The sequence below is a fragment of the Hippopotamus amphibius genome, chromosome 9, assembly GCF_030028045.1.
Source record: "Hippopotamus amphibius kiboko isolate mHipAmp2 chromosome 9, mHipAmp2.hap2, whole genome shotgun sequence".
NCBI lineage: Eukaryota > Metazoa > Chordata > Mammalia > Artiodactyla > Hippopotamidae > Hippopotamus > Hippopotamus amphibius.
In genome coordinates this window covers 33,726,437-33,753,422 of record NC_080194.1, presented here as the reverse complement: position 1 = coordinate 33,753,422, position 26,986 = coordinate 33,726,437, and the positions used below count along the sequence as shown (strand labels likewise).

At 46.0% G+C, this 26,986-nt stretch overlaps 2 protein-coding genes across 16 annotated transcripts in view; one reads left to right on the top strand and one right to left on the bottom strand.

Moving 5' to 3' along the window:
• Positions 1-15,981, top strand: part of AMPD3 (adenosine monophosphate deaminase 3) — a 47,883-nt gene extending 31,902 nt beyond the window's left edge. For 10 of the 11 annotated variants that reach the window (XM_057695760.1, XM_057695758.1, XM_057695756.1 and 7 more), the window contains 9 exons: positions 3,239-3,433; positions 4,916-5,047; positions 5,556-5,719; positions 6,413-6,539; positions 8,550-8,713; positions 9,703-9,823; positions 10,948-11,121; positions 13,032-13,142; positions 14,174-15,981. In XM_057695760.1, the coding sequence (XP_057551743.1) occupies positions 3,239-3,433; positions 4,916-5,047; positions 5,556-5,719; positions 6,413-6,539; positions 8,550-8,713; positions 9,703-9,823; positions 10,948-11,121; positions 13,032-13,142; positions 14,174-14,350 (1,365 nt within the window). In that variant the 3' untranslated portion in view covers positions 14,351-15,981. Of the gene's footprint in view, positions 1-3,238; positions 3,434-4,915; positions 5,048-5,555; positions 5,720-6,412; positions 6,540-8,549; positions 8,714-9,702; positions 9,824-10,947; positions 11,122-13,031; positions 13,147-14,173 lie in introns of those variants that run through there. The other variant, XM_057695763.1, reaches the window with a different exon arrangement.
• A 1,606-nt stretch (positions 15,982-17,587) lies between these two features.
• The window catches only part of RNF141 (ring finger protein 141), a 49,314-nt gene continuing 39,915 nt past the window's right edge, over positions 17,588-26,986 (bottom strand). For all 5 annotated transcript variants that reach the window (XM_057695768.1, XM_057695770.1, XM_057695769.1 and 2 more), the window contains 2 exons: positions 25,037-25,144; positions 17,588-20,352 (listed from right to left, as the gene is read on the bottom strand). In XM_057695768.1, coding sequence (XP_057551751.1) covers positions 20,202-20,352; positions 25,037-25,144 — 259 coding nt within the window. In that variant the 3' untranslated portion in view covers positions 17,588-20,201. The remainder of the gene's footprint in view (positions 20,353-25,036; positions 25,145-26,986) is intronic.

Here is a 26,986-nt window from a genome sequence, read left to right as displayed (position 1 = left end):
TGCACGGAAGGCCTCCTCCAGGGAGGCCCCGAGATCCCCTCTGCTAAGCCTCATCCCACTTGGATGGGGTCAGGAGTCTTACACGTGTGGGCTAGGCGTCTGCTCCTGGGCTCTGGGGCTCACGGAAGAGTCTCGGGGATCTCGAGGCCGAGGTGAGAGGACGTGTGTTAGAGACACCTACGTGGCACGTTCACCTTCAAGCACCATCCTTTTCTTCTCTGTGATCTTCAGGTGCTCAGACAGGCGAGTGCCTCAGGCATTAGGCCAGCTCGTCTCTGCCCTGCCCGAATGAACCGTGCACGCCCGGATGGGTGTCCCAGGAAACTCCTCGCCCAGCCCTGTGCCGCCCTGCCCTCCGCACCCGTGCGTGGTCAGGGCCTGACTGCTTGCTGCTGCCGGGGGCAGTGTCCTTGCTGATGGCACTGTCTCGGGCACTGTTTGCTTCTGAGGCAGGGCCCCAGTGGGTGTTCGTGGGCTTGCCAGCTGCTCTCTGACCACAGCGTGGGCGAGAGTCCTGCGGTTACGTACCGGAGCCGATCCTCGCGTTCCCTGTCAGTCTCTGGACACAGATGGCCTGGAGCCCCGTGCTGTGACACGGTGGCCTGTTCTCTGGCACCACAGCCGTCTGTAAACACGGGCCCAGGTCTGCTCCAGGTCAGGCTGTGCCTGCCCCTGCCTTCTCCTGGCTGCTGGCTGCTTCATCTCACCCCGGAAGCCTCTGCTGGGGGAGGACAGCTGACTGCCTGAAGTCCAGGATGGGCTGGGAGGTGGCCTCCACACTTGCAAGGGGCTGTCAGCATCTTGAGGGAAAGCCAGGGCCCTGCCCGAGGCAGAAGCTGTGTGTGGCCGTGGGTCGGTGTGGGTGGCATTTGTGAAATGACCTGCAGCTTCACAGCAGGTCTTGGGTTGTGGCGGTGTGCGGCCCAACCAGCAGGAATGTGTAACAGAGACGACTGTTCTCTGCTCAGAGCTGAGAATGAGGGGCCGAGTGGGTTTGCTGCTTGGGAGTTGGGCAGGATGAGGCCTGACCCACTTTGGTTTAAGTGTCCTATCAGGGATAGCAAATAGGTCTCGTCTTCTGTGCCAAACTCGACCAGTTGGGAGCGGCTACCTGAGGCTACGCCCAAAGCTTAGTGAAGAGTCCTGTAATTGATTACTGATGTCTGCCACGGGTGTGGAAATAGTGTTGGCCTAGGGGCCAGGTATTGGCCAGCCCTCTTTAGAAGCTCTACTGTTTGTTTAGAACTAGATCTGAGGTGAAAGCAAGGAATGTTCTTGGACCTTCTGGTAAATTGAAAATGCTGACCTCCAATGACTGGCTCTTTTACTTGTTCCTAAAATAATCACCTTGGTAATTTTGAAGCCCGGATCAGTTGCTTCCCGGATCGTCCAGTTGTTTTCCTCCCTCATCTTGTGACGACTCATGGGGGGGAGGACAGGCTGCACCCCCTGTGGTGTGTCATTGGTGTGCTGGAGGACAGCAAGAAAGCCCAGAATGTGCTAAGTCACGCTGAGGTAGCTGAGCCCAGCTGTGTGCGGCCGAGCTGAGTCCGGCTGACCTTTGCTTGTGCATCCCACATGAGCCCAGCCCGTCCCTGGGGTGCCTGAACCTGTGTACTGTGCTTTGGATGATGTTTTAACTTTTGGTGCTTCCTTTCTCTGATGCCTAGTGGTCTGTCTTTCTGGTAGAAGTGACAGGATTAAGGGCAGGAAGGGCTCTGATGAGTGAGTGATGTGGCCGATGGCATGGGCTGGCTGGTAAAAAGCTCACAGAGGTTCAGTGGATTGGGTGTCTGGTTTGGCATGGCTCGGAGATGCCTGGCCAGCTGTGGACAGCATTCCCTGGCCTGAGGTCAGCCGGCTCCTCACCCCAGCCCTGGCAGAGTGCCCAGTTGGCCGCAGCAGGGCCTGCAGAGGGCAGGCTGGCGGCCGGCAGTTCCCTGGTCCGTGAGGCTGCTGCCACCCTCCTGGGGGACCTTCCTCAGGCCCCTTGGGCTCATGGAAGCAGGTCAGGGTCCTCACCGTGACTTCAGGCTGTCCCTCAGCTTAGCCAGGGCTCGCTTGCGTGCTTTCTTATAAATGTATTTATTTATTTAATTTATTATTTTATTTTTGGCTGCGTTGGGTCTTCGTTGCTGTGCACAGGCTTTCTCTAGTTGTGGAGAGCGGGGACTACTCTTTGTCATGGTGCGCAGGCTTCTCACTGCAGCAGCTTCTTTTCTAGAGCACGGGCTCTAGAGCGCAGGCTCAGTCGTTGTGGCACACGGGCTTCGTTGCTCCGCGGCATGTGGGATCTTCCCAGACCAGGGCTCGAATTCGTGTCCCCTACATTGACAGGCGGATTCTTAACCGCTGCGCCACCAGGGAAGCCCTGCGTTTCTTTAGGGCTGGTGGCTGAGCGGAACGCTCTGAGGGTTCCAAGAGAGGTCAATGACGAGTGTGGGATTTTGTGGGGCATTAGGTGGGTCCTCAAGGTTTCTATGAGGGTGTGGATATCATCAAAAACTACTGGAACCTCCCACACCTGTCCATTGGTCCGTTCATCCGTCCATTGGGTCAACATCATACCCGGCTCTGGGGTAGGTGCTGGAGGCTTAGGTGCCTCGGACATGGTCCCTGTCCTTGAGGACTGAGCTCCCGGTCTAGTGGTGAAGTAGAAGGAAAATGATTAAATCTGACTGGAGGACATATAGTGACGGGAGTGTCTGTGCTAGGGTCCCAGGCTGGGCAAGGCAAAAACCGATCTGTTGTGCTTAGGGGATCAGAACAGGCTTCCGTGTAGAGGAAGTCGTAGGAAATTTCCAGGTGGATGAGATTGGTGGGGAGGAGGGAAGGCATGCCAGGCTGAGGACACTTGGTGTGGAATAGCATGGTGCCTCAGGCACCGGTAAGCAGGGTGTCCTGGCTGGAGCAGAGTGTGGGGCAGTGGCAAGGTGAGACTTAAGGCTTGAGGTGAGCCTTGAATCCCAGGCTAAGGAGCTCGGGCTTTATCTTGAAGACTTGGGAGGCATTGCTAATTTGTCAACAGGGAGAGTGGCTGGATCCCACCAACATTTAAAAAAGATCTCTTGATACGGTAAGGAAGGGGACTGCAGAGCAAGGCTAGAGAAGTGGGGCGGGGGAATCCAGCATCGGTGGAGGTGCCGAGGTTCTGCATCCCACGCCGAGGCCTGGGCATCCTGGCTTTTGTTGCTGGGGAGGTGGCCCCGCTCACGCGCTCGGGGCCGCTGTGTCGCAGGTGGACACACACATCCACGCGGCTGCCTGCATGAACCAGAAGCACCTGCTGCGCTTCATCAAGCACACGTACCAGACGGAACCCGACAGGACGGTGGCGGAGAAGCGGGGCCGCAAGATCACCCTGCGGCAGGTGTTCGACAGCCTGCATATGGACCCGTACGACCTCACTGTGGACTCGCTGGACGTCCACGCGGTGAGTGAGCTTGGCCCCGGGGCCTTGTGCAGCCCTGGGTGGGGGGACTTAGCCCCCTGGAAGCAGCCCCGATTGAGCTTGGAGAGAGGCTGGCTGTGTCGGCATCTCTTCCTCTTCTAGCCGTGGGGAGTGTGAGAAGTGGTTTGTCCTCAGAGAGTAACAGTGCTAGGAGCAGCCCTGGGACGGGGGAAGAGAGTGTGTGACTCGGGGTCAGATAGGTCCCTGTTCTCACTCCACTTAGGAGTTGTGTGCCCTTAAGCAACTCACTTAAGCTTTTATTTCCTTGCTTATAACATGATGACCGCCACGTGCCTTGTTGACATTACAAAGTTCTTAAAATACTAGATGATGGCGCAGCTGCTGTGAAAACCAGTGTGGCGTTTCCTCAGAAAGTTAAATAAAGAATTACTGTGTAGGGGCTTCCTAGGTGGCGCAGTGGTTAAGAATCCGCCTGACAACGCAGAGGCCACAGGTTCGATCCCAGCTCCAGGAAGATCCCACATGCCACGGAGCAACTAAGCCCGTGTGCCAAAAAAAAAAAAAAAAAAAAGAATTACCGTGTATTCCAGCAATTCCTCTCCTAGGTCTGTACCCCAGAGAATTGAAAGCAGGGACTAAAACTGATAACTTGCACATCAGTGCTTATAGCGGCATTATTCACAGTGGGCAAAAGGTGGAAGCAAACCAAATGTCCCTCAGCAGATGAATGGATAAACAGGATGTGATATGCACACGCGTGCATGCACACACGCACACAGGTATTAAAAAGGAATAAGGTACTGATACCTGCTACATCCATGGGTGAACCTTGAAAACATTACGAGAAGTCAAAGAAACCAGACACCAAAGGAAAATGTTGTATGATTCCACTTGTAAGAGGCGTCTGGAACAGGCAGACTCATAGAGACATAAAGGAGAGTGGACGTTACCAGGGGCTGGAGGTGGGGGTCCTGGGGAGTTATTGCTTAATGTGTGCAGAGTTCCAGTTTTACAAGATGGAAAGTGTTATGGGGATGGTGATAGTTGCACAACAGTGTGAATATATTTTATACACTGAAATGTACATTTAAAAATGGTTAAGATGGTAAATTTTGTGTTATGTACGTTTCACCACAATAAAAAAAACCCCTTAAACCAGACACTGAATGAGGGAATGTGGAGGAAGTCCCTTATGAAGTCTGAGCAGTAATAGGACACACATTACTGACGGCTCAGTATTCTCTGCTTACTCAGCCCGCCCTGCTCCTGGAAGCATGAGGCCCTTGAGCCTCCTTTACAGAGGGCCTCACAAAAGGACCCCAGGGCTGGCTGAGTGGGGACGCATGGTCCTGGCCCCTGGGCTTTCCAGGCTTTCATCCAAGACCTGACACAGAAGGCATGTTTCAGCGTGGCTCGCGGAGGCCACCTCGTAAAGGCCTGGACGGGGCATGTGTGGCGGCTGCAGAATGACGTGGTGATCTGGCTGGTGTCTCCTCTCTGCAGGGCCGGCAGACGTTCCACCGCTTTGACAAGTTCAACTCCAAATACAACCCTGTGGGGGCTAGCGAGCTGCGAGATCTGTATTTGAAAACTGAAAACTACCTGGGAGGAGAGTACTTTGCTCGGATGGTCAAGGTAGGTGAGCCCCGGGCCCCTCCTGACAGCGTCTGCCTTCAGGGGGTGAGGGCCCTACAGCGCTTCCAGTCCTGTTCCCCTCCCTGGACCCCCGTCCATCCACTACCTGGCGCACGTGAGGTACAGGTGTCTAGGTGCCCAGTGCTGTGGCCCTGGCCGCCGGCTCCCAAGTGGGCAGGCAGTGCTGTGTGTGGACCGTGCCGACTGCAGGCAGGAGGAGGGGAAGGGTGTCCACCCCTGGCCCAACTCTCAGCATCCAGGCTTGCTGCTCTGTGTGTTTGCAGCCTGCACTGGGTACAGGTTAGCCCCATTTGGAGATGCTTCTGCTGCCTGGCCTGATCACGCGTGTGACTGTGCAGGCCCAAGGCCTTCTTCCCCAGGAAGGTGGCGTGAGTGGTGACGTGGCAGCAAGGGGATGTAGATCAGGACTTCTGAGCCCGGGAGCAGGGGGCTGCAGGATCTAGGAGCTGGGGTGCTCTGGGTTGACCCGAGCTCTTCTTGGTGCCAGGAGGTGGCCCGGGAGCTGGAGGAGAGCAAGTACCAGTACTCAGAGCCACGGCTCTCCATCTACGGCCGCAGTCCCGAGGAGTGGCCCAACCTGGCCCGCTGGTTCATCCAGCACAAGGTCTACTCACCCAACATGCGCTGGATCATCCAGGTGCCTCGGATCTAGTAAGTGAGGTGGCTGCTGTCTACCTGTGTCCCCTGGGGTCTCCCGCCTGTCCTGCAGGAGCTGCTGAGTCTGTGCCACTCAGGGATGGGGCCTCTCTGCCCCAGGAATGTTCCTACAGGGAGGGGTGCTCGGCAAAGATGTCCTTGTGACACTTCAGCTCTGTTTTTTGAAGAACATGTGTGCACGGGCCTGGTGGGAACTACTGCCCATCTTCTTGTCACTGCGGTTTGAGGATGGACTATCCTTTTGGGTCAGGTCTGGGGTCTGAATGACCTGATGGGGGTCTACAGTGCCAGCCGTCTCCCTGGATATGACTCAGACCCCCACTGTCCAATCCACTCTGGCCAGCGTGGGGCCCCTGGATGGGCCCGGGACACGCGTGGTTTAGGGGAACTGAGCTGAGAGGCAGAGCGTTGGATCAGCCCGAATCCCAGCGCCCCACTCCCAGCTTGGCCTCTAGCTGGAGAAAGCTCTCTCACGGGCATGGGTAGGTGTTGAGTGTGCCAACTAATGCTTAGTGTTGCAGAACTTGGCAAGGAGGGGAAGGATCTGTGTTGGAGCCCCACCTCTGACTCTACCCTGGGCGTTTAAATGGGGACCTGTGCTGCTGAGGAAGGGACCGGGGCCGGGCTCTGACGGGCCAAGGGGGCTGTTGGGTCCACCATCATCAGTGAGTCTCCATCTTCCCCCAGTGACATATTTAGGTCAAAGAGGCTGCTGCCAAGCTTTGGGAAGATGCTGGAGAACATCTTCCTTCCTCTTTTTGAGGCCACCATCAACCCTCAAGATAACCGAGAGCTTCACCTCTTCCTCAAATATGTGAGTGTGGGTGGCACCCAGGCAGCGGGCCCAGTGGGGGAGGGAGGAGAGGATTCCGGGCAGGTTGGCTCAGCCTTCCCTTCAAAGGTCCCGTCACTGGTGTGCCCCAGGCATGAGATGGCCAGCCTGAGAAGCTGAATTTCGAGAATGATGGGCTTGCTGCAGGGAAGGGAAGTGCTCTTCTCCTCTGGGGTGACCCTGTGGGTGTGGGTGGGGAGCTGAGAAGACAGAAAGATGGAAGAGTCAGTTCCTGACCAAGCAGGGCTGGCAGGACCAGCCCCTGCCCTGGCTGCAGCCTCAGGTCGTTACAAATGCAGGCATTTCAGAGTCCTGCTTTTCCCTAGAAACCAGTGGTCCTCACACCTTGTCTGGTTAAGTACACAAGCCCCACAAAATATATTTATCTGGTTGGTTGTGGGAGGGGTTGAGAAGGGTGGAGGAGGCACCTAGCCAGAAAGGGCATCGGGGAGGCAGCAGCGGGCCCCGCCCTCTGGTGCCCAGAGTAGAGGTGGTTGCAGATGGTGAGAAGCAGGTTCAGTGCCTGGTGGAGGTTATGGGGTTGGTTTCCGACAGCAAGAGAGGCAGGGAAGATCCTAGAGGGCTGTGGGTGGGGCCCGGGCACAGCTTGAAGGTGAGCAGGGGGAAGGGTCGAGGGGGCCTCCCGGTCCCTGGCTTTGTCGGGGAGCAGATGTGTGCCTTTTGGGGGTCACTGCTAACTGTAGGGGCAGAGCAGGCTTGGGGAGGAGGAGGAGTTGGGGTTTAGACATACTTTGCGCTTGAGGCCATGGGAGGCCCAGTCTGGGGCCCCGCATGGGTGGGACGCGGAGCTCAGGAGAGGGGCTGACGTGGCCCCCGTGCTGGGCCCCCCGAGTTCAGGTGCAGCGTGCAGCTAGAGAGCCCGGAGCAGAGTGGAACTCGAGGTCGCCCCCAGCCCCGTTCCGGCCATGCTGAGCGCTGCAGTGGGGACCCTGTCATTTCCTTTGACGCGTCATGACTCTGACAGGGAAGATTCAGCCGAGACCCCGGTGGTCCCTTGCTCCTCCGCGCCCCTGCTGCCCATTTAGGAGCGGGCAGACCCGGCTGGGCCTGGGCTGGGCGCCCCGCAGATTGGGCTGGTCCTTCAGGGGCCCCTCCCCAAAGCACGGCAGTGGCTGAGGGACAGGAGCAGAGCCGCCCTGCGTGCTGGCTGAGAGCCCGGGCCCTCAGGCATGTGCTCCGTCAGGGCCTGGCCTCTGGGAGCAGGTGGCAGGAAGCCTGTGACGCGGGGGGGCTGCCCAGAGGCGCAGGGTGGGCCCCAGCTGAGGCGTGAGTGCCGTGGGAGGCGTCCCTGAGCTGCTTGGACCCTGCTCGGAGGGGCCCCAGGAGCCACGGCTCGGCCTTCCAAGGGACCCCCGGGACAGCGTCCACCTTGGCCTGTTTGTGAGGCACCCCCGCTGGTTTCTCGTGGCCACACCTGGACCATCGAGGCCACGCCAGGGCATCCTCCACCTGCGGTCCCAAAGAGCGAAGGCCCTGAGCCCCTTCAGGTCAGAGCTGGTCGTCTCACGGGGGCGCGCTCCTCGACCGGCCCTGCTTTGCTCTTAGCCAAGCCCTCCCTCATGGGTCGCTTGAGTGTGAAACGAGCTGATGGGTGGTCAGTGCTCCAAGCAGGGCCTGACGCACAGTGGCTGCAGGGGAAACGCCGGTCCCTCCCCTGGCGGCTGCGGTCACCGCCGCGGACGCAGCGGCAGGACGGGAGGTGAGCGTGGCCGCCTCGCCGCTCCCCTGGCCTGGCCCGCGTCCCTTCACGGCTGCCACCACGACGGGGGCTTGGCGCTCTCCAGACGGACGGCGGGGCTACCTCCGGAAGCCCCGGGGGCAGACTGGGGCGCGGCGCCCACTCCCCGCCCCGGGAAGGCCACGGGGTCTCCCGCCGAGAGGCGCGGGCCCCGACGCCTCCAGCACGCTCGCGTGCCAGAGCCTTGGCGCTCGTCTGCCTTGGTTTGATGCAGGACCCCTCCTCCTGCCCAGGTGACAGGGTTTGACAGCGTGGACGATGAGTCCAAGCACAGCGACCACATGTTCTCAGACAAGAGCCCCAGCCCGGACGTCTGGACCAGCGAGCAGAACCCGCCCTACAGCTACTACCTGTACTACATGTACGCCAACATCATGGTGCTCAACAGTCTCCGCAGGTGGGTGAGCGGCCCCCGTGCGCGCCCCAGACCAGGGTGCTCCCGAGCCCACCGCGCAGGGCACGTCCCCACGGGGCCACACACACATGCAGGCGCGCCTGCTGCAGCAGACACAGTCACACATGCAAGGCAGCCAGACCCCGTGCCCGGACACACGTGTCCATACACACGCTCACCGACACCTACATGTGTGCGTGTCTGTCCCTGATGATACAGACACAGGACCTTCCAACACACGTTCACTCACCTCCACACCAACGGTGTTCACACGTGCATCTCACCATTCCACATGTCATGGCATCTGCCGTGTGAAGGCACTGTCCTGGGCAAGGGACACATACTAGGGAACAACACAGACTGCATGCACAGCGCACACCCGCAGGCGAGGCCCACGCGGCAGGACGCTGAACCAGGCCTTCCCTGCAGGCCTGGCATCCTCCCGCCCGTGCCGGGCCACAGGGCCTCAGAGCTCAGCCTCGGTCAGCGCTAGTGTGTGGGTGTGGAGGTTTTGAGTGGGACCATGATGGAAAGGAGACGGCCGGGGTTGCAGTCCTGGGCTGAGCTTTCCGAGGCAGGGGCTATAGTTCCAGCTCCGCTGCTGCCCTGCTCAGTGGCTTCTGGCATCTGACTCCACTCTCGAGGTTTGCCCCCGTTTTATAACAAGGAGGCTGGACTCAGTGGTTTCTCATGGCCCTTCCTGATCTGAAGCTCTATGGATCTGGGCTTCCAGGCCCTGGGGAAGGGGAAGAGAGAACGGAGGACTAGACCCTCTCTCTGTCCTCCAGAGATGATGTCTCTTGGTTCTGAGGAGCTCTGGGCTTGGCATGTGGGGAGAGGTTGTTTCCAGGGTGCCCTGTGTCAGCTGTGCTGACCCTGCCATGGGTGACGGTCTCCCCTGGAGTGGGCCCCTGAACTAATGGTGCAGGTCCACGGGGCCCAGGGCAGGTGGACCAGGGGGTTCTTTCTCACCACGAGCCTCACGTCCTCAGGGAACGGGGCCTGAGCACGTTCCTCTTCAGGCCTCACTGCGGAGAGGCTGGCTCCATCACTCACTTGGTATCTGCTTTCCTGACTGCCGACAACATTTCCCACGGGCTGCTCCTCAAGAAGGTAACCGGGCCCCTGACAGACACCTGCCCTGCAGTCACAGTCCTGCCCGGGGCTCCCCTGGGGAGGAGTGGGACCACCTGAGCTCCTGCCTGCACCCTGGGAGGTGCTGGCCAGTGATACAAAACCTGGGCCTTTTTCTGGGCTGTGCTGTCTATAGTCTCTTGGTTTCGTACTTAATTATGAAATAATAGAATCAAATACATCACAATTTAGATTTTCAAAAAAATGAAGAAATGGAAAAAAATCCTTATTGCTATTACTTTGATAGAAGTAGCATTATTAGCTTTTTAGTATTTCCAATTCCCATCTTTTTTCCAGAACATATTTCTAACACGCTTACTATCATAATGAACACAGATTTTTGGTTCCTTCTTTGTTCCTTAACTTTGCATCACAAGTGCTTTCCTGTGCTGCTCATTCTAAAGGCTGCTGGAAGGATGGCCGCCCCTCGATGGGCTGTGACCGATTCGGCCAGTCTCCAGCTGTTGTACCGAATCCACCCAACTTTGCGCTCATGTAAATAATGCTGCCATGAACTCTGTGCATTCAGTCTGCTCCATATTTTAACTCACTTCCGTAGGAAGGACATTTGCTCAAACTCCTCTCCTTCCTTGTTTCTGGGGCGGTCTACCCGTGTTTCACATTTCTGTGTGGGGTGGGTGCTACGTCAGAGAACCGCTCTAGCCGGGTCAGGTCCGCCCCCTCCCACCTCCGAGGAGCTGCCGTGTTTACAGTCTCAGCCTGAATGTTTGTGGTCAAAGCAGCAAAATGACAAAAGTGGGGCATGTCCAGGACGGACCTGAGGACGTAGGTTGGGGTCAGCCTGGGGCCTTGCAGGTAGCCTTCCTGCCTGAAGCTGTGCCTCCGGTCTGGAGCCGAGGAGGAGCGCTTCCCACAGTGGGCAGGAGAGCAGTCCCAGGGAGGGATGGGCCCTGAGGCAGCAGTGAGGTGAATGCAGGGGATGGGGCCCGGGTCTCCTGGCACCGGGGAGCTCGGGGTGACTGGAGGCTCTCACGGACACTGCCCGGACTCCTCCCCCGGTTTCCCCTGGTGAATGCTTCCCTCGTCCCCGCTCCGACAGCCCCGCTGGCTCTTGCGCCCTGAATTTGGTGGTTCTCTTGCAGAGTCCGGTGTTGCAGTACCTCTACTACCTTGCTCAGATCCCCATTGCCATGTCTCCTCTTAGCAACAACAGTCTGTTCCTCGAATATTCCAAAAACCCCCTGAGGGAGTTCCTGCACAAGGGACTGCATGTTTCTCTCTCCACCGATGACCCCATGCAGTTCCACTACACGAAGGTGAGGACTTCGGGGGAAGCTGAGGACCGTAGGGCCTCCCACTACAGGCACCTGAGCGCGGGACTCAGCTCTGCCTTCGGTCAGGGTGGGGTTGGTGGCCCAGTGAAGACGAGAGGTAAGCTCCTGATGAGGAAAAAGTGTTCCTTCCAGAAGCCCTGGGGGTTCTTGAATCCTTGAGGATTTTTCTTTGCCTTTCATGTTCTCCTTCTTTGATAATCACTAGCTCTGTGATGTTGGTAGTTACTTGACCTCTCTGTATTTTAGCCCTCTTCATGTGTAAAATAGGGATAACATTGTCCCTATGTTCACCTGCACCTTATTGTGAGGATTCATTAAGATAATGAATCAGAGAGTCTAATATAGTGTCTGTGTACAGCATGCATTAAAGATGTGAGCCACCATTTTTTTTTTATAAATTTATTTATTTATTTTATTGGCTGTGTTGGGTCTTTTTTGCTGTGCGCGGGCTTTCTTTTTAGTTGCGGTGAGTGGCAGCTACTCTTCATATGGTGTGTGGGCTCCTTGTTGCCGTGGCTTCTTTTGTTGCGGAAGCACGGGCTCTAGGCGCATGGGCTTCAGTAGTTGCAGCACATGGGCTCAATAGTTGTGGCTCATGGGCTCTAAAGCGCAGGCTCAATAGTTGTGGCGCACGGGCTTAGTTGCTCTGCGGCATGTGGGATCTTCCTGGAGCAGGGATGGAACCTGTGTCCCCTGCATTGGCAGGCGGATTCTCAACCACTGCGCCACCTAGGAAGCCCTAGCCACCATTTTTGTTAGCACTGATATTACCAGCACACTGTGGATCTCTGGGAAAGCAAAGAGGAAGGGAAGGCGATGCCATGCATGGGGACCAGTCACTAGTGTACGAGCACGTTTAGGTGGTACTGATGAGACCAGCCACGGATTAGTAAAAATAGAAGTGCCTGGGTCTTCTAGGACAGGCTCCAAGCTTCTGGTCTCAGGACCCCTTTATATTCTGAAGAACTGAGGCCCTCTGAGAGCTGTGGTTGACGTGCCTTGTATCTAGTGATACTTAACTGTGTGAAATTGAAAAATATTAACTCGTGTAAAAATAACACTAATATATCATTAAATGTTAACACAGTTAGCAATTTTTTATGAGAAATAAGCGTATTTCTGCAGATTTTAACAAAAATACCGAGAATGGCACTGCTTTACATTTTTCCAAATCTCTTTAATGTCTAGTTTAAAAAGGCAGCTGGATTCTCATCTCTGCTTCTGCAGTCTGTCTGTTGTGATAAATTGTTTTTATCAAAGTGTATGAAGAAATCTTGCCTCACAAAATACATAGTTGGAAAAGGGAGGACCTTTCAAAAGGCCTTGGGGACCCTCAGGAATGCTGGTACCATGTTTTCAGAACCACTGCTCTAGGATACAGAGGCAATGATGTGGCAAAGAGGTGATGGAAGGGCTTGTGATAAGTGTCAGATATTTCACATCCCAGAAGACAAAGCAAAAGCACAGCTCAAACCCAAATCCTTCTGGCCTAACACTGTCTCACTACCGATCCTTGATCACTTCTCATTCCTATTTAATGTTCCATCTCTGTCCTTAGCACTTTACTCAGATTAACTTTTATTTTGGACAAGCCTAAGAAAATATGTTAAATACTAAGCAAGGTTATAGAGTGGGTGTAGGGCTTGGAACATGTGTTGGTCAGCAGATAAATCTGTAGGCATTCTTTGATATATCTGATCTTTCACACAAAAAAGATTTCGGGAGTTTGTAATTCAAGCGGCATGGGGCGGGGTAGTTTGATTATCCAGGTGCCAGTCGTTAAAGAAAAATGAAATCTGCAATGCCAGTCTGATGTTTCTAGCTTGGAAAATATGTGAAGCACTGAAATGGACAGTTTCCCATCTAACACATTTACTTGGGGGGGAATCTAGGAAGCCCTTATGGAAGAATATGCAATTGCGGCTCAAGTGTGGAAGCTGAGCACGTGTGATCTGTGTGAGATCGCCAGGAACAGCGTGCTGCAGAGTGGCCTCTCGCATCAGGTAAGCCTTGTAATGGCACTGTCCTGTCCCTCCTGTCCTTTCAACACATGTACATCAGGTGCCTGTGTGCCAGGCACTTTATTGGCCCTGCGACTGGGGATGAATGGAACAAGCAAGGTCTCTGTCACCCTGAAAACTCTTGTTTTAGGGTAGAACACTGGGGAGACTCCTGAATTTTCATGGCTGTTCTGTCACCTTTTTCAGACCTCTGCTCAAATGTCACCTCCTCAGAGAGGCCTTCCCTGATCACCCATTCTGCATCCCTTTGGTCTGTTTTTCTTCATAACATTTACTACTATATGACACTGCCGTATGTAGTCGTGTGTTTTTCTGTCTTGCCTTCTAGAATGTAAGTTCAGCATTATATCCCTGGAGCCTAGGATAGACCCTGGCACCTAGTAGGCACTCAATACTTTTTTTAATAGGTGAATAGTACCCAGATTGAATAGAAAAACTCTAGGGATGGGACCCAGATGTCGGTATTTTTTTTTTTAATAGCTCCCTAGGTGATTCTGATGTGGAGCCAGGGTTGAGAACCATTGCTCCAGATGCTGTCTTAGGTTCCTCGCCACTTCTCCTGGGCAGTGTCACTGGTATAGGGAGAGGGCTGCATCCTGCCGCTCTTGTTGGATGCTGATGCAGACAAGAGTTAAGGCTCAAGATCCATTTTGTGGGGACTTGGTTCCTTGGACTGGCTCCCCTCAGACACACCTGTGTGCCCTTGTCAGCTCTTGGGAGAGATTTGCTAGAGTTTTCACGCCTTCACGCTGCTTTCTTTATTGCCAGCAGCTTTTGTGGTTCTTGTCTTTCTGGTCAAGGAAAGCACAGTCGGAAATGAAGGGAATCAATGTGGTTGTCAGGGTGACATCCTCGAGGATAGTGAGGCCAGGAGGAATTCTGTAAGAGCTCTGTGGGGAAAGATGTCTTGATGGACTAGCCTGATTTGGTGTGGCTAATGTCAGAGCTGCCATGTGGATACAGAAAGTGAATCTAAGGTATATTGTTTCATTTGTATTTCTCTTGGTGCACAGGAAAAGCAAAAATTTCTGGGACAAAATTACTATAAAGAAGGACCTGAAGGAAATGATATTCGAAAGACAAATGTTGCTCAGATCCGGATGGCGTTCCGATACGAGACCTTGTGCAATGAGCTCAGCTTCCTGTCTGATGCCATGAAATCGGAAGAGATCATGGCCCTGACCAACTAGTCAAGCACTGGACATGCATTTTAACTTTTTGGTTTAATTTCAAGTCTACTGTGATTAACAGTGGTCAAGATACCAAACTGTCCTCCATGGAGAGGATGCCTGTGAAGAACTTTCAAACTAGTGATTTTTGGTTGCACTGTTCACTTTAAGGTCTAACATGCCCGCTTCTGTTAATATTTTTGAGTAATAGATGGTGACTCCTTGGGGATCTGGGAGTTGGACACTTGTCTGTACTTATTCCTAATTTTCCAAATGTTTCTCTTGGAAGTGCTAATGCCTGCATTGTTGGGGCCAGGATCTCACATGGTCCAATGCCCACTGACCTGAGGTCTGTGTGGTTTTCTGCCATAGTCCTCTCTGTAGGCCCTGCAGACTAGTTGGTAGTTGTTCATTTCAGCCTCGGACTGGCTGGCTGCCTTAAAATCTATTTCAAAGTTCTCTTTCATAAAGGAGCTACTTCAAGAAAATTAGAAAACTTCCTTTTTTGCATTTTTTAAAAAATGTTGTTAAAACTTTTATTTAGCCTTCCTCCCTTTCTATTTAGGAAACCAAATATTCACATCAAAACCATCACTCCTATTTTGCATCTGAAAGGTTAGGGTTTGGACTATATGAGTGTTTTTCAAGCAGTGTCCTGTGAGTTCCCCTCCTGGACCACTTCAGGGCAGGGGTGGGCAGCAGGGAGTGAGGCTCTGGGGCGCTGCTTTTACTTCTTCAAGGTGACTCTGCTTTCATCAGTTTTACATTGGGGCTTCTTGTATTTACATTTGAACTAAGGACTTTGAAAAGCACAGGACTAGGTGACCTCTGTTCTTTTTGCCTCTAATATTCTATGATTGTAGCCCGATTATCATTTTACTTATGAAGAGTTAGGGCCAGAGACGTGAACTAGGTTTCCCTAATCCTAATCCAGTCCTTTCCCCACTATTCCATCAGGCCTCACAAATTTAGATTTTTTTTTTTAATCACTGTAACCTGGTGTTTTTTTCCCTCACAAGGTGCAATCTCTCCTTTACCTAATATGCAGACTTCTTCAGAAGATATAAGTGGTCCCAGGGGCCAGGTAGAAAGCATTTTTAAAGACCAGTCTGAATTTAAGCTTTACCAATGTACTCTTTATCTGTGTTACTAGTGCCTGGCACATAGTAGGTGCTCAATAAATGTGTATATTAAATAACTGAATGAATTTCCTCTTTTGGCAACTTTTTAAGGATGTGTGCTCCTGGTACTCAATAAGCTGCTCAAGGACCTTCCTGTCTATCGCTGTGGGCAAATGCAGACTACAGGGAGCCCTTCTGAATCATTACAAAGTTAGAAGAACCCTATTTTTGCCTGTGAAAATGCTTACCTGACTTTAGATTGTCTTGTCTTGTTACTTCATAATGCCTGTCCCCTCCACTGGTCAACTTAGTATACAGAACAATAAATGTAGTCTTACTAGGCGAACATATGCTATCTTACAGCTAATCATGAAACTGAATGAAAACCGAGCATTTATCTTAAGCATTCATTATTTTTGAAAAGCCATTTGTATACATTTCCCCTTATAGCAAGCACTGTACAGTTTTTCATTGTCATTTTATCTGTATCAAGTATTTTTTAATTATTAAATAAAGTCTATTAGGACTGTGGCTCAATAGTTTTAAACTATTTTAGGCAAATCTTTAAGTTTTTAAGAAAAGATGGGCATCATGAAAAGCTATCAATAGTAACTACTAATTTATCTTTTTACTAAGACTCAGATAAGGATGACATTCACTAGGAAAACTCAGAATTTCAAAGTGAAGCTTGGAAAACCCAGAAGGTAAACCTTTGCTCTTTTTCTCTAACTTCTGCTGTAACAGTTCATGAGCAAAGCCTCACATGGTCATTTCCTTCTCCCTGGATATAACTTCAGTCTGTTCAGCCAACACCTGTTGGATTTTACCTGTCCTGAAAGCTTTTCAGATACCTTTTTCTATAGCACTGTGCACTTTTATTACATCACTGTACCTAATTGGCTTTTTTGGGTGGATCTCTTTCTTTTGTGATCACGGCTGGAATCAAAGCCAATTGTATACTGGCCCACGTTTCTAAAAGAGTGTTTTTGAGGTATGTTATCCCTTGCTTCCTCAAAAAGGCTCAAGTTTCACGTTATGTGTTACTTCAAACTGTATTGTTGAAATGATCAATGTTATTGTCCTTTGTCTCATAAAAACCAATCACAGTTCCTGGGTTGGTATTTACCAACGCCTGTCCTGGGCCTTTACTTTCTCTTACCTTGGATAAAGCAGAGTTGAAAGCACACCCCTGTAACTTTCTTTTTACTTGTTTCTGAGTGCTGTGTTGGTGAAACAATATTGACCTTTCTCTGGGTTTGCAGACACAACTGAAGGTGATATGTTGGTAATAAACCTAGGTATTCTCCACCTGAACTATGACTGTTCTAAAGAACAAGTATAACTAACTGCAATAAAAGGAACACTCATCAGACACAGTTCCTTGAAAATTTTTATACCTTCAACCTCTAAAGAAATACCTTATTAGAAACACAGAGGATGACAGAGAGACTGTAAACAGCTGCAAGATTATCAAGATATCTCTTAGGGGGCTTTTGAAAAGTCTTTGATACCAAAGTGTGTACTTCTCCATGACGATATACATTATTTATAAACTGCTACTCCTTCTTATAAATGGCTTTCCACTTCTCAGCACAAAGATTCTAGCCTGCTTCTCTAATTACATCCTTTTGTTTTACAAAATATCTTACAAGGTAAACATCAAAACTACCCTTAAATAGGGTGAAGTATTTCATCGATTATTTTTACTATCCAGTAGGGTAACAAAAGAAAGGAAAACAAATGAAAGTCTGTTGCTAACTGTTTATATTATATTGTCATTGTGCTGTCCATTATAAATGTGGGTGATCAGCTGATTTCCCTAATCTCCAAGTAGCTTTCTTATTCCTAGATAAAATAGGCTGGACTTGAAGGAAAAACCAGTTATAAGTGCAAATTCTTTGGACTGCTTTTTAATGAATCCAACTTCCCAATGATAAAAATCACTGAACCAAAAGATATTTTCAAGCAGCCTTATTACCTATATATATATTAGGTATAAGGAAATCAAGTCTAATTTGAAATGAGTTTTAAAACAACACAAAAACATCACAGTCCCCCATAGCACAATATAAAACAGTCCTCTAAGGAATATAAACACTTAGTAGATAAGAAAAAAAATCTCTTTAATTAGTTAAAATTTACTTGCTAAAGATTATTTATTGCACAATATGTCAGTCTGCCCTAAGAATAAAACAGATACTATTATTGTCAACTTCTAAATTCAGTACACAGTCAAATCCACTTTCTCAAATCAAAGTTCCACATTATTATGAGTAAACTCTTTGTTACTGAGTTAAGATAGGGAAACTTTATAACTTATAAAACAAATTTCTTAAGAGTTCATGAAACTGCATAAATTCTAGAAGGCACACATATTTCCTATCATAGTAAGTGCATTTAAGTACTTCATATTTAAAAAAGACAAGCTGTACAGAATACAAAACATATACACTTCATCCATTAAACAAATTTACAACTTTTATGATTAGTTATTACAATAGAACCTACCTAACATTCACATCTGAAGAATTATCACCCAGTTTAATGGAGTAAGCAAAAAACTGTGCTCATTATTGGATAAGGCTAGTAAAAACATATTTCACAGTAGATCAGTTAGTGTCTTGGAGCTTATATTGGAAAATAAAAAGGTTTGGGCCATATCAAGTCACTGGCCTCACTGTTAAATAATTCCTTGAAAGGTGAAGGATTCTGGGGGATAAAATCATTGGCTACACCTGGAAAGATCCAAAAATCTGTAGAGCAACTTTGTTCATTTTCAGAAACATTCTTAAATTGGGCGATCTGAATGAGATCCAGCAAATCTAATCCAAAAAGACAATTTAAAATCTTAGCGCTAGAAAACACCTCAGAGGGTTCTCTATCTCAAGGTTTACAAAATATAGTCCATGGAGTAGTAAGAATCCACGGGGGAGATTCAGAGTTCTGGATTTTGACTTGAATTTAATTAAAATTTTTTTGGAGAAAAAAAGTCCCATCATACAACTGTATTACGCATCAATTTCCAATATACTGGTAATCACCAGTGTATTAACACGTTTTTGTTGGTTGACTTCATAAATATTTACTTATTATGGTGTATAAAGTTTATATAAGGAAATTTATAATGCTATATAGTGGGGTGGGGGTGTGTGTGGATGCCTGTGCAGCACGTGTGTGTAGGGGTTCTGAGTAAGATTTTTTACTTGGAAAAAAAAGTTCTACTGCTAAAATAGTGAAAATCATAGATAAAGTCTGTTTCTAAAGTAAGAACCTACAAACCAGAGGAAGGGGCTTTCTCTAGGTCACAAGCCATCAAGCGTGCTCACAGGATAGAGCCCCCAGTACTCCGCCTGCATAAACATCCATAGCAAATATCTAGTTGTTTTGTACTGAGCTGCCCCCATCATGAATGTCAACCAATTCTCAGTATTTTGGGGTAAGATCAAGTTACCTTTGGTCAGACATTTTTCCTAAAAATGAATTACTTCATCTGCATGCCTATTAAAATCCCTAGTATCCGAAAATTCTGCTGTCAATAAGCAGCAACTTAAATTGTATACTTTGGTACTCTGGAAAATAGTAATATTTGCAATTTACCAACAATAAATCAGAAAAGTTACATGGAATGTTAAAATACTTTTTAAAGACATCAGGCCCTAGCTTATTATGTGCTGAAACGTTACGGTTTAGCATAAAATAAAAAATTTTACTTTATAAGCGAAATGTTAAAAAAATGGTTCAAGTGCCACTGAACATGATAACTGTACTCCTTCAGAGTATTTCAAATGAATGCAGTGAAACATAAGAAAGTCAGATTATCTGCTAATTTTCAGAGGTGTTTTATGTACATATGGTTAAAAGGCTACACCCAATTTTCTTTTCTCAATCTAAGAAATTTGAAGACTTTGGGACCTCAAAAAGATGCCTTCAAATTAAGAAAATAAAAGCACCATACACTGATACTGAATGACTTATAATTTGGACATAAAACTCAGGGTCTGTGATGAAGAAAAATTTCCATCTGAAACTCCAAGATGCATAAGGATTATGAAAAGCTATTTAGAACAGTGTCCCAAAGCATTTCCAGAAGAGCCAAGAAGATTCCCCAGCAGAAAGTCCTGCCCACATTTATAGTCCTCACCCAAATTATACAGCATGGAGGAGGGGGGAAGACTTTTAAGTAAAAAACAGGTCGTTCCAAAACACACTGTTAGTTATGAAATAACTGTGGGTTATTTCAAGTAAAAACTATTAAAGGAGCAACAGGTAACCACAAGGGGGCACACATACTCCTTAGATTCCAGCAGAAAGACTAATTTAAGCAGTAACATGCACTTTGATATATTCTACATTTTCGGTCATTTAAGATTTTCTCTCGGCTACAGCTTTCTAACATTCAAGGTTTATTTTAAACCTAACTAAACAGATTCGAGAATACTCTTGTCCTGAAAAATAACAGTGTTTCAGAAGCCCCTGGAAATGTTGCTGTTATTTCAGCAAAGGATTCAAGAGCAATTAGTCCTAATATATATTAGAACAGATAAATAATAGGAAAATATGGTCTAAAACAGTAGCAAATTTTAGTTTACCATAAATGGAAGACATGGAAAATTTATCAAAAGAAATGGAAAAATTGTCAGAATAGTGAAAATAAAAGGGTGGGGAAAACTGATTTCTCTGCGTCCCTGCATTCTTCCCCCACGATCAAAGTGTTTGTAGCCCACATAGCAACAGAATGTTTCACCTCAAGGTCATGGCCTATGGGGCTGGCCTGCCTCATCAGCCATGTTAAGAATATAGTTAGCCATGTCATCTTCAGTGGGTGCATCTGACACCACCCAAGATTCATTTGCTCCCGTCATCTGTAGGCGACAAATAGGGCAATTCCTGTGTCGATCACTCCTATTGGAGAAGTCAAATAAAAAAGTTTGTTTCCTTTTTGTGTTTAAAAATGGTTTTGAAATGTAATACATGTACATGTTTTTTTTTAAAGTAAACAGCATTAAAGTATATAGTGAAAAATATATCTCTTCCTCCTATGCCAATCTTTAATTAATTATCCCCAGGGGCAACCACTGTTACCAGTTTCTTATACATTCCTCTAGAGATAGACTAGGCATGAACAAGCTTCTGTGTGTCTATACATCACTGCTCTTTTTACAAGTATCAGCACATGTTAGAGCTGTCTATTCAAAATAAACATACACTGTTTGGATAGGCCATAATTCATTTAATTTATCTCCCATATAAGGACTTTTAGGTTTTTTCCTATCTTTTGCTGCTATAAACAATGGAATGGAAGCATTCAAGATTTAAAATAAAAAATGAACTTTACATGCAGAATAATTTTGGGGAAAGTAAAGAGCTTATAATCACTTAATATTATTTCTCAAAGGGATTTTTTTTGTCTTGTCAAACATTATTGTAGAAATTTCAAAAATAACATATTTGAGCCAGAAACATGTCATAGAGGCAAATATTTTTCTCTTCATCTCTCAGTGAAGTCTGAGACCAAAGTAATTAAATTATATCAATTGCTCTTTGGCTTTTGTGCAAAAATTTAGAAATCTGTTCCAAAAACTAAATGTGAAAGTAGAGCTGGCATATATTATTCAGATTCATTTCTGGCTCCTCAGAGATATTTTTCAAGATAATTATGTGTGCTCTTCTGTGCACAAAAATCACAATTTTAAAACAGTCGATTTCTATTTCTGGCCAATAGGGACCAGATTCATCTTCCCACTTAAAACTAAAACACTGGACAAAATACATGAAATAATGGTTTTCAACACTACCAATACTATAAAGGATTATAATCCCAGAGAGATGGGAAGCAAAAGAAGGTGAGCCCTATAACTGCCCAGCTTACTGCCCTTGAGAGTTTCCAGGCCACAGAGCAAGCAGGGGAAACTGAGATGGAGCCTCATGGACTCCCTGAGTTGACAAGACAGAGCTGGGAACCTCAGGAAGTCAAGGCAGCTAGAGTTCACAGGGTAGAGTACTGGAGAGGAGAAAGCTACACAAAGGGAGACTCCCAGAGTCTCCTGGAGGTCCCCATATATATATTCAGTAGAGTAATGATCAGTGTGTGCATGTGAGGAAGCTATTCGAGGCTGAGGAATCACCCAAAAGGACTTGAGGGAACAGTAACCAAAGCTCACACAGGGCCTGAGACACTGTCTGTTTCCACTGGCCAGAGTGGAAAACCTCATAATTCATGGAGCACTGGGTAAAGTACTCTGAAGGCTTGCCTCATTAGTGGGGCATAATTAGCTTCTAAACTAAACATTGCTCTTGTCCTGCCTAACAGACCATAAAAGCGAAACTCAAAAGGATCAAACTGTTTCCAAGTAACTATATTCCAGAACAAAGCTCAAGAATATTTATAGGAATACAAAAATAACCAGTACCCCAAAAGCCAAAAAAAAAAAAATCACATCTGCACCCAGTTAAGAACTACCAGTCATACAAAGAATCATAAAAATATGACCAAAAATGAAGAGAAAAATCCATCAAAACTAATCCAGAACTGACACAGATTTTAGAATTAGCAGCAAGAAAATGAAAGGTTATGAAAATTATATTCTATATATTAAAAAAGCTAGAGGAAAGACCAAACATATTAAGCAGAGACTGGAAGATAGTAAAAATTTAAACTTCTGGATGAAAACTAAGATACCTGAAGAAAAAAATACACTAGGTGGGATTAATGGCAAGTTAGACACTGCAGGAAAAAAAGATTAGTGAATTTGAAAAGCTATAGCAATATTAACTATCCAAAATGAAATACAGAGAAAATGACCCAAAAAAAGAAGGATAAAATAGCATCAGTGAGCTGTGGGGACAACCTCATGTAGTCTAATACATGAGTAACTGGAGTCTCAGAAGGAGAGGGGACAAAAGAGAAAAGAAATATTTGAGAAAATACTGGCTGAAAAATTTCAGTAAAAAATACTATCAACCTACAAATTCAAGGAGCTCAATGAACCTTAAGTACAAGGAACATGAAGAAAACTAAGGCACATCAAAATAAAATTGCTCAAAATCAGTGATATAGGAAAAAACCTTAAAAGCAGCCAGAGGAAAAAATTACCTACAGAGAAAAAAGATGAGGATGAGAGCAAATTTCTCAAAGGAAATGATGTAAGCAAGAAAAGGGTGGAGCAATGTCCTTAAAGTACTGAGAGAAGAAATATTATCAGTCCAGGATTCTATATCCAGAAAAAATATCTTTCAAAAGTGTTTTTCAGACATTCAATAAAATCCTATGGAATCTACAAAAAAGCTATAATAAATAAATCAGTAAGGTTGCAGGATATAAGACTGATACACAAAATATTTATTGCTAGTATATAGAAATACAATAATCAGAAACTGAAATTTAAAAATACCATTTAAAGTGGCATAAAATTATAAAATACTTAGGGATCAATCTATCAAGGATATGCAACACTGGAAACTACAAAAATTAATGACAGAAATTAAAGAAGACCTAAATAAATGGAGAAATATACTGTGATGTGGGTTGGAAGACAACATTATTAAGAAGTTAACACTTTCCATATTATTTAACACAATCCCAGTCAAAATTCTTATAGCTTTTTTGTAGAAATTGACAAGTTGATTATAAAAGTCACACTGAAATGCAAAAGATCTAGAAAAGCCAAAACAACTTTGAAAAAGAAGAACACAGTTGAAAGATTAACAATCCCTGATTTTAAGACTTACAAAGCTACACTAATCTACAAACCTAGACAATAGGTCAATGGAACAGAATAGAGTCCAGAAACAGACTCACCTGTGTTTTAACAAATGATTTTCAACAAAGGTGCAGAGGCAATTTAGTGAAGAAGATAGTCTTTTCAACAAATTGTGCTGGAGCAACTGGAAAGCCATAGAAGGGTAAAATAAAAAATTTTCTGATCCATACCTCACACCATATACAAAAATTAACTCAAAATGGATCACAGACCGAAATGTAAAACCTAAAAACTAGAAATCTTTTGGAAGAAAAAATGGAAGAAAATCTTTGTGACTTTGGGTTACACAAAGATTTCTTGGATATGACACTAAAAATCATTGTCTATTAATCACAAACTGAGAAACTGGGCTTGATCAAAATTAAAAACTTCTACTCTTTGAAAGACATTCTTAAGAGAATGAAAAGATAAATCACAGAGTGGAAGAAAATATTTGCAAATCATATATCTGATAAAGGACATGTATGCATAATACATAAAGAATTCTCAAATACAAAAACAACCCAATAAAGAAATGGGCAAAGATCTGAATGAATCTGTATTGCACCAAAAGATCTGAATGAATCTGTATTTCACCAAAGATGAAATACACACAGATGGCAAATTAGCATAAGAAGAGATGCTCAGCATCATCAGTCATGGAAAAGCAAATTAAAATGAGATACCACTATACATCTATTAGAATGGCTGCAATTAAAAGGACTGGGGAATACCAAGTACTGGCAAGGTTGTGGGGCAACTGGTGTATGAAGGTTCATACACTGCTGGTGGGAGTTTAAAATGGCACAATCACTTTGGAAAACAGTTGGCAGTTTCTTAAAAAGTTAAACATATATCTACCATATGGTCTAGCCATTCCATTTGTATGTATTTATCCAAGAAAAAAACAAAATGTATGTCCATAAAAGCAGTTGTCCACAAATGTATATAGCAGCTTTATTTGTAATAGCCAAAAACTGAAAAAAACCCAATGTCCATCAATGGGGGGATGGGTAAATAAGCCGTGGTATATGCATACAATGAATACTACTCAGCACTAAAAAGGAAGGAGCTACTGGCACAGACTACAGCATAAGTAAATCTTGCAGTAATTATAATGAATGAAAAAAGCCAGACCAAAAAAAGAGTACATACTGTATTATTCCATTTATAAAAATTCTAAAAAATCCAAATTGTTTTATAGTGATTGAAAGCATATTAGTGGTTGTCTGGGGACTAGAAGAAGGGGTGGGGGGAAGGAGACATTACAATGGGCATGAGGTACCTTTTGGGGGTGAAGGATTTGTTCATTACCTAGATTGTGATGATGATTTGTACGGGTATATGATATATCAAAATACATCAAGCTGTACTTTAAATATACGTAGTTTATTACATGTCAATTATAAATTCTCCTAAATGCTTGATTCTTATTTTGTAAAATAATGAGCTTGAATAGCTGTTCTCTAAAGTTCTCTCCAGGTCCAATATTCAATATTCAGGATTCATATTATTCTTTCTAATCATATATGAAGGAAAAATGTAAAAATGAGGAGGAAAAAGGAAGAAAGGGGGAAATGTTTGATTCTAGACTCTAGTCAGGCACAATTCTCCTTACAGCAAAAGTAAATTGCCAAAACTAAGATACATCCCCACATTTTATAAACTTTAGGTATAAAAATATTTTAACCACTAAGGGGCATGTCTTAAAATCCAAAGTGCTAAAGAACAAAATCTCTTATACTTAACTACAATATTTTTGCATTCTTTGAACTACAATATTTTGCATTCATATACACTCTCCCATTTGACCTTGGCCTAACCCATGAAGGCAGCAGATTACTTACCACTTGTCAATGCACTTCTGACAAAAGCTGTGAGCACAAGGCAGGATGAGGTCAGCTCGACCATCCATACAGATACAGCACTCCTCCTCATCAGTCAGCTGCTTTACCCTGCAACGTGAAAACTGAGCTGGAGCAATGATATCATTCTCTGTTGTCGCTGTGCAGTAAACTTTCTTTCCATTGCCTTAAAAAGCATTATCAAGCATTTATATGCCCTCAACATAAAGCACAATATGACTCATGCAATATCAGAGTAAATTAACTTATCTTTCAGGGATAGCAAATATATTGGCGAAGAAGTACTAGAAGGGCAAATTTCATAAAGAAAAGACTGGATAAAAGAGAAATCCTGAGGTGGTTAAAAAGAAAACATGGACTAAAAATGGAAAATAACTTAGCCCATTTAAATCATACTGAATTTTTATAAATGAATTCAACCAATATATGATTTATTCACCATGCAGGATACAAAACTTTCTAAAATATGGACCCTGCCATCAGGGTCTTGTTATGCTGCTGCTGAGAATGGGCATATAAGTGAAAGAACAGCTTAGTCTTAAGGATCAGGTGCTGTATGAAATACAAAAGAGATAGAAAGCAAAGTTATTTGTCCAAAGAGCTCTTTCATTTTGGGAAGAAAAGAGATGTTGAACCTTCTACTCCAGCCACAATTTAGAATGCCCCTGAATGAGCCAAGGGCCTTTGTATGTGGTGTTTTCCTTTCCTGTGATACTCCTGTGAGTTTGGTAAACTCCAACCTCAGTTACTCAGCTCAAGATACCATCTTCTCTATGCTCTCAAAACCAACATTTTCCTCAATTAAAGGACTTAAATACTGCATTTTAATTGGCTATTTATTGGTTGGTCTATCCATAAACTGTTAGCGCTTTGAATATAAAGAATTTCTCTTAGGTTCTCAATACATGTTTCTTGAAGTGATTTTAATTTGCTTTTAATCTTTGTGGCATTCTGTAATTTTCAGTTTTTCTTCATCAAGAATGTATTACTTTTCGGCTTCCTAGCTGGCACAGTGGTTGAGAATCTGCCTGCCAATGCAGGGGACACAGGTTCCATCCCTGCTCCAGGCAGATCCCACATACCATGGAGCAACTAAGCCTGTGTGCCACAACTATTGAGCCTGAGCTTTAGAGCCTGTGAGCCACAACTATTGAGCCCATGTGCTGCAACTACTGAAGCCCACGTGCCTAGAGCCTGTGCTCCACAACAAGAGAAGCCACGGCAATGAGGAGCCCGCGCACCACAATAAAGACCCAACACAGCCAATAAAATAATTAAAAAAAAAAAAAGATTCTGCTGGAATTAGAAAAAAAAGAATGTATTACTTTTATAATTACACAAAAATTGTTTTAAGTATAGTCACTAGACTATAAGCTTCTTAAGGGTAGGAACTATCTCTAACATGTTTTTATTCCCTGCTGTGCTCATACCACTGTATGTAAGATATTGATATAGTATTTTAAAATCTGTCCGTTTGTATATAGAAAATAAGCAAATGTCAAATGTGCATTACATGTAGTAAGTGCTAAGTAGAGAAGGAAGAAATGACTATATTTCAAACTTGTCAGAAAGATGAGGTAGAAAAAAATGATAGGATTTCGACAGAGGACATTTTGTGTGAATAAACGAAACCACAGAGGTAGGAAAAAAACACCAAAACTCTGTATATGTGTGTAACAAGGAGGCTGACGTGATGTTCTGGGGAGAAAAATAAGAGAAAAAATTGCTTAAGTATAGGAGAGATAATTTGATCCTTGTATGTCAAAAAAATAAGTTTAAACTTGTTCTGACAGAGCTTATTAGTCAAGGCGAAAGTGAACCCCCACTGGTAATAATGCTTTAGTAGAGTAATTGGGAGAGCAGTATGAAGGACAGTCGAGAGGAAGGAACACCAGTCGGATCCTCATTTCAGCAATTCCACCCGGGAGATAA